This window comes from Bison bison, unplaced genomic scaffold (genome assembly GCF_000754665.1).
Source record: "Bison bison bison isolate TAMUID 2011002044 unplaced genomic scaffold, Bison_UMD1.0 scf7180017864331, whole genome shotgun sequence".
Classification (NCBI taxonomy): Eukaryota; Metazoa; Chordata; class Mammalia; order Artiodactyla; family Bovidae; genus Bison; species Bison bison.
Window position 1 is genome coordinate 5,257,334 of NW_011494903.1, and position 7,351 is coordinate 5,264,684.

A 7,351-nucleotide genomic window follows, 5' to 3' on the forward strand; every position below is an offset into this window, starting at 1 on the left:
GATACATCTCCGGGAGTTGGTGATGGACAGGGAGGCCTGGCATGCTGTGATTCATGGGGTCGCAAAGAGTCGGACACGACTGAGCGACTGAACTGAACTGAACAATGAACATAAGCAGTGCCCTAGATCTTGATTTGTAAATAGAATTTTCAGTTCAAGAGAACCATGGAATGCTAGAAAAATCAGAACAGAATAGTAAAAGGTGAGCCAGGAACATTTTGTTGTGCCAGAATGTAAGAAAGTACCCCCGAAATGATGGGGATATGTCAAAAGGATAGAAACCAGTGTTATGGAGTTTCTATTAGAGAAAACGCTCTGTAAATATTCAGAATTTGGAAAGAAACACAATGTATTTTAAATGAATTCACTTTTTAGAGTTATACTTGCAGTTAAAACCACCAGTTACAACTGCTTGAGGAAATAAAATATACCTAAAATTCACAGTTTATAATATTTTACTCCTAAGAAACAATATTTACCATTAAAAGGACATGACTAAAATATTTCATTTCCAAATAATAAGGGCAATTTTTTGGAGAGGTTTTATATCAGAATAACTACATGTACTATTCAAACATAAATAAAGCATTTGAAAGTACCTTTTCTCCAAAATTCCTTATAAAACTTCTAATCTCCGTAATTAAAGTACAATCATAGAGAAATGGCCCACTAAAATGTCCAAACGTTAAAGGGTCCCCTGAGCCTGTCCTCTCCCACTTTAGCCAAGTAATTATGAAATAAATGGCACAGAACCGTTTTAAATGGCTGAAGGTAAAGTATGGGTCTACGAGTTTAAAAGAATAGAGAAAAACATTCTCTGGGACTTCCCTGGTGGTCCACTGGTTAAGACTCTGCACTTCCTCTGCAGAGGCCTGGGTTCAATCCCTAGTCAGAGAAGTAATATCCCACATGCTGTGGAGGGCCAAAAGAAAAAGAAAAGAAAAACACTCTCCGACTGGAAGTAATATACTAAAATTCTGGTTTAGAATAAATGAGTTTTAGATGATAATATAACTACAGTTTTTAAGGTATGCTTTTGAATGGTTTAAGGGTTGATTTTTGTTTATCCTTGTCCTACCTTCCTAATGATTTAAACCTGAAGAAGTAATGTCCCATTTTCTCAGATAATATAAGCAATAAATATGAGATCAGTGATCTTCATATTTTAAAGAAACAACAGAACCTGATTTTCAAAGAATATCTTATAAAGAGCTTCAATACAGAAAACAGACAAAACTGGAATCTCTGTGGCTGAAGGAGGCCCCCTGCCCCTCACTCCCACTCTGAGGCCTCGCATTCCACTTGACTAGCTCCAAACAATACCTTATGTAAAGGTTCTCGTGTGATCAGAAAAAAATGTTTCTCAGATGCATAAAGGAAAAAAGGTATACAAAAACTGAAATCTTAATTGTGATTATATTTGGGTTGTAAAATTATGAGTAATTTTTCCTTTTCAAATTTGTAACAGTCAATAAAAATTACTGTTAAAAACTCAATAAACTAGTTTTTAAAGGTATAAATATAAATACTCTCCCTGTAATGTAGTATGTAGCAGAAATATATATACACATATATATACACTCACACACCACTAGAAGTATACCCCCCAAAAAATACATACATTCACATAAAGATATAAAGAGATAAAAATCTAACAATATAACAGTTTAATAACATAATTAGAAAGGCCTGTTTATATTTGAAGTACACAATATTTTATCATAACAGATCAGATATATTTAATAGTTTCTTTTAATGCTCTATTGGTTGAACTTACCAGTAAAGCCACAAGTTATTAATTACTCTTTGAATCAGAAAAAAGTTTTAAAAGTTAAGAAAAAGTGTCCCATGAAATCTGCTCCCTTCAAATAATAATACTTGCATTTCTAAAACCCATCACTCAAGTACAATTAAGCTAAAAATAGTATTTCCTAAATAAATAGTCAATTATATTTGCTTCTGAGAAATGGAGAGAGTAAGTATTAACCATGATTTTGAAATCAAAATAGAGATAACATTAGACAAGATTGGGAGAGTTACAGTATTAAGTTATAATATATAGTTGTTTTTCACATATTGGTAATTAACTTAATATTTTAATTTCCTATATATCTACATAGATTTACCTACCTTCACTCTACTTTCTGAATAATCTTACTCTATGTACTATATATATGTATATACTTTTATATATATACACATATATGTGTATGTGTGTGTATGTGTATATATATATGTTCAGTCACTAAGTCATGCCTGACCCTTTTGACCGCATGGACTCTATGTAGCTCACCAGGTTTCAGTCCATGGGATTTTCTAGGCAAGAATACTGGACTTGGTTGCCATTTCCTTCTTCAGGGGATCTTCTTGACCCAGGAGTAGAACCCACATTTCTTGCTTTGCAGGCAGATTCTTTACCACTGAGCCACCTATGCATGTGCCTGCATGCTAAGTCACTCAGTCGTGTCCGACTCTGTGAGACTATGGACTGTAGCCCTCCAGGCTCCTCTGTCCCTGGGATATTCCATGCAAGAATACTAGAGTGGGGTTGCCATGTCCTTCTCCAGGGGATCTTCCCAATCTAGGGATTGAATCTGTGTCTCCTGCGACTCCTGAGCTGCAGGTGGATTCTTTCCCACTGAGCCACAAAATAAGCCCACATGCGTGTACGTGCATGTGTGTGAAACTGAAACCGCAGAAATAGCCAGATACAGAACCACCAGATCCCTTTCTTCTTGAAACTTTCTTGGCTAAAACCTAAGTTGATAAAGTCTTAGTTTTTATAATGTAAGAAGCCCTGAACAGCTGAAATCATTAGTAAGAGCTTACAAACTAGCAAAAAAAAACATCTTTTCCTCACTATTTTTAAAGAAAAATTGTCTGTGGTAACCATAAACTAAAAAAGAATAAGTTAAATAAGAGTTTTTAAAGCTTTCATTTCTACAAACTCACTGTTTAAATAAAGTTTGGGATGCCCAAAAAGCTTCAAATCAAACAGATAAAAACAGAACGATTTGCGTGTAAGACAGAGAGGCTGATCTGGAGCACCATCTGCTTTATTTCCTTATCACCATCACCCTAAAAAAAACATCTTTGGTAGAATCTTTAGGGAGGTGATTTTAAGATGAGGGGAGAGAAACTCTAGTGGAATACATGAAGGGAAAAAGACCACTATTCAAGCCACCATTTCAATACAATTGCATATAGTGTTATGTTTAAGTTATATCTGAATGCTGTTTGAACCATCTAACACACACTGGACACTCAATGAACAGCCAATAAACAAAAGGAAAGGCATGAGACTGCAAGCCTCAGTAGGACTGAGGGGTATTTCAGTAGACTTCAGCAGAGGGCAGTTTGAAATACACTGTATTAATTTATAGCAGAAATTATGGCAGCAACAATAAGCTGTGAGTAAATGTGCATGGAATTAATTAAATTCACTAAAATATTCTGGGTCACACTTACTTTGGTATTGGCCATATCCACAATATACTGGTCTCCTTTTATACATTCCATTACTTCAAAACCATCTCTGTCAATCACTTTGGCCTGAGAGCTTCCAGATACGACAAGTATCATGTCTCCCGTGTTACTGTACTGTAATGACTTGATCTGATGGCTATGCAAAAAAAAAAAAAAAAATTCTGGTAAGACACAGAGTATGTTTATACTTTCATTCATTAAGCACTGTCAGAAAAAAAAAAGTCATTCAACTATACAAATTGACAATTTATAAAATCAGGAGCATCAACCTCAAAAGGGCCCTCACCACCAGTGGCTATCCTATTAAGCTCTCCTCCCACTCTCCACAGCAATCTATTAAAAACTTCTCTACTCACTTTAAATCTTCAGCTCAAACAACTCCCCTCTCCAGTTCTTGATTCTTCCTGATTTGTCCCAGAAGACACATATAAGGACTGCCTGGTGTGCTCTCATTACTGTTATAAATGTATTTGCTTCTGAACTCTTCTCTTGCTTCTTCTCTTTGATTACAATGATGAAAATGAACCTCTTCCTGCCCAAGGCATATCTACTACCTATATTCTGGATCCCACCCCTTCCAATCTCCTCAGGAACCTATGACTAACCTCTCTCTCCTCCCCTTCTCAGCTAAGCTATCTAAACAAGTTTTCATCTCCTCCCTTATTTCTCTAGCACCCAGGTGGCGCTAGTGCAATCCAGGAGATACAAGAGACGTGAGTTCAATCCCTGGGTCAGGAAGATCCCCTGGAGAAGGGCATGGTAACCCACTCCAGTATTCTTGCCTGGAAAATTCCAAGGCGAGAGGAGCCTGGCAGGCTACAGTCCATGAGTCACAAAGAGTTGGACACAACTGAGCATACACATACACACACAAAGAGTATCCTTTTCACCCTCACCACCCCACTGAAAGTGATCCTGCCATTGTGGCTATAGTGGACGCTGTGGTGACCACCCACATCAATCCTTTCAGGACTGAAGTACTCATTCACCAGCTTCCAGGATTTGGCCTGCTGGTGGCTTACAACTGAAGTCTCAGGAATTTTTCTGAGTTGCAGAGAACTCCCTCATCCAAGTTTATGTTACTATCCCAAAGCAGCCCACATTTAAGGACTGGTCAATGTACGGTAAAATGGCCCAGCCCTCTGGTTCAACTGGGAATACCCCAGAAGGGTTATTCCAGCTTCAGATCTCTCTGTGGAAATCAGCTGAAGTTGCTGTTGCAACCACCTGGCAATTCAGTTCCTCCATCTTCCTAATGCTGTTTTCCTCACAGCTTTTCTCTCAGAGGCTCATTCCAGAAGCACTCCTCAACAAACCTTCTACATGCAAATCCTGAAGCTTCAAAGTGTGTCTTGGGAGAATCAAACCTGAGAGGGTTGATATCAAAAGTAGACCTAAGGAGCTATTCCAAAATAAGATTTTAGAGTGATGTCGATCATGGACTGGTTAGCAATGAGGACCCCTTCTCTGGTGGCACCTAGTCCCTGATGGGCTGTAGCAGTGCAACTGCATTGCTAAAACTGTTGGTGAGAGGGAAGGCACTGGCTGGTGCAATATTTCAGGCATATGAGAGTACAGGAAAAGAATTAATTGAAAGGACTATGGAACTAGGCAGCTATTGCTAGGAGCAGTAAATACAATGGAAAAAGTAAACGAAAGGCTGAGGATGGTCATCACCAACTAAAGACTATAGTGGGGAAGCTGGAGGGTCTATCTGACAGCACTTAAAGACAGGGTTATTGCTCTCTCAGGTAAGTGCTGTGCAGTCACTGATCCTGCAAAGCAGGTGTTTCTACCTCTATTAGGAAGGAAGACCAAAAGCACTGGACATTCACATGTAAATCAACAGCAGCATACATTTACATGCTTGAACCAGAGCTATGTTAATTTTCTAGTCCTCTGTCTTAATATAGTCCCAAGGGACCTGGATGTCCTGGACAATACAAAAAAATTCATGCTGGTCCCAGATCTCCATGATAGCATGTTAACTATATCGGATGAGTAAAATGTATCAACTACATTGGTTAGACAAGCTCTCCAGGAAATGAGAGGTAAAAGGTAGAAAAGATCAGGAGACAGTGAAAAGAAGATATGGGGATGACCCATGTAGACAGACAAACAAAAGTAGAAATCAAAAATGAAGCTCTTTGTATCACATGTTAATCCCAGAACGCATCAAACTTAAAAGAGGCAATGAACAACCAGGCAGACAAAGTGAGTTGGCCAGTTCAATTAGCTAGCTTTTGTCATCATCCACTCTACTCTGAATGCAGTAGGCTCATAAGTGAACCAGGGGTGGTGGTAGAAGGGATGCAAGTCATGCACGGGAAGGACAACAGCTCTCGAAGTTAACCTAACTACTGCTGAAGGGCCAACCTGCCAGCAACAGGACTATGGTAAGCCCCCACCCAAAATCAATACTAGGCTAATTGACATGGAAAATATGAAAAATTACAATAAGTGTACAGGGAAAAACAGTGGGGAAGGCAGAGTAGGTACCAAGGGAGCAAGAATAAATGTTTTAAATCGAGTGGTCAGGAAGTAAATGACTGAAGTGTCTATCAGGTAACTGAGGGAGTAAGTTACATAGATATTATCAGGAAATTACTAGAAAGGATCTGCAGCAAAATAATACTTGGAATATTGCCAATGTGGCTGTAACAAAGAGAGCAAAAAAAACCGAAGTTGGAGACAAGGTCAGAAGGCAGCAAGTAGGCTGGTGCAGAGAGCCATGTAAGCCACCAAAAGGACCTTGGTTTCACTCTCTTTGGAAGAAATGAGAGGAAATCCAGCAGAGCATTTTGAGGTGAGAAATGACACAATCTGACCTACACTGTACAGAACCACTTTTTTGTGCCTGGACCATTTCATAGTCTGAGGTCTACGGGGCCCTTCTTAGCACGTTTTTTAAACACATTTAAAAAAATACACCACACACACCATGGAAATCATTTTTAAAGAACTATAAAAATATTTTTTTTAATTTGTGACATAATATGTGAGCTTCTAGACTAACGTATCAAGTAACTATGCCTAGAGGCAGGTCTAATAACTACTGTAATTTCAAAGCAGTGATGAGCATGAAAGTGAAAGTGAAATGTTAGTCCCTCAGTCATGTCCAACTCTTTGCAACCCCATGGACTATAGCCTCTGTCCATGGAAATCTCCAGGCAAGGATACTGGAGTGGGTAGCTATTCCCTTCTCCAGGGGATCTTCCCCACCCAGGGATCAAAACCGAGTCTCCCGCACTGCAGGCAGATTCTTCACCATCTGAGTAACCAAGGAAGCATCTGTAAGAATGGTAATGTGTTACGAAAATACCTGTGATTTTGTTGTCTACTTTCACAATTAAAGGAAGTGCTAAATTTCAGCTAGAGGTTAATGAGAGGAAAGAATTTATTATTTAGGTTCACAGAAATTGGGAGAACCAGATACTGAACGCCTAGGCCAAGCCATAGAATTATAAATAACTATTATTAATAACAGGGTGACAATATACAGCCTTGACAAACTCCTTTTTCTATTTGGAACCAGTCTGTTGTTCCATGTCCAGTTCTAACTGTTGCTTCCTGACCTGCACACAAATTTCTCAAGAGGCAGATCAGGTGGTCTGGTATTCCCATCTCTTTCAGAATTTTCCACAGTTTATTGTGATCCACACAGTCAAAGGCTTTGGCATAGTCAATAAAGCAGAAGTAGATGTTTTTCTGGAACTCTCTTGCTTTTTCCATGATCCAGCGGATGTTGGCAATTTGATTCTTTTCTAAAACCAGCTTGAACATCAGGAAGTTCACAGCTCACATATTGCTGAAGCCTGGCTTGGAGAATTTTGAGCATTACTTTACTAGTGTGTGAGATGAGTGC

At 38.8% G+C, this 7,351-nt stretch overlaps 1 protein-coding gene across 2 annotated transcripts in view; it reads right to left on the reverse strand.

Annotated features, from left to right (window-relative positions):
- Positions 1 to 7,351, reverse strand: part of WDR70 (WD repeat domain 70) — a 280,280-nt gene that overhangs the window by 190,975 nt on the left and 81,954 nt on the right. For both annotated transcript variants that reach the window (XM_010853759.1, XM_010853760.1), the window contains exon 8: positions 3,469 to 3,622. In XM_010853759.1, coding sequence (XP_010852061.1) covers positions 3,469 to 3,622 — 154 coding nt within the window. The remainder of the gene's footprint in view (positions 1 to 3,468; positions 3,623 to 7,351) is intronic.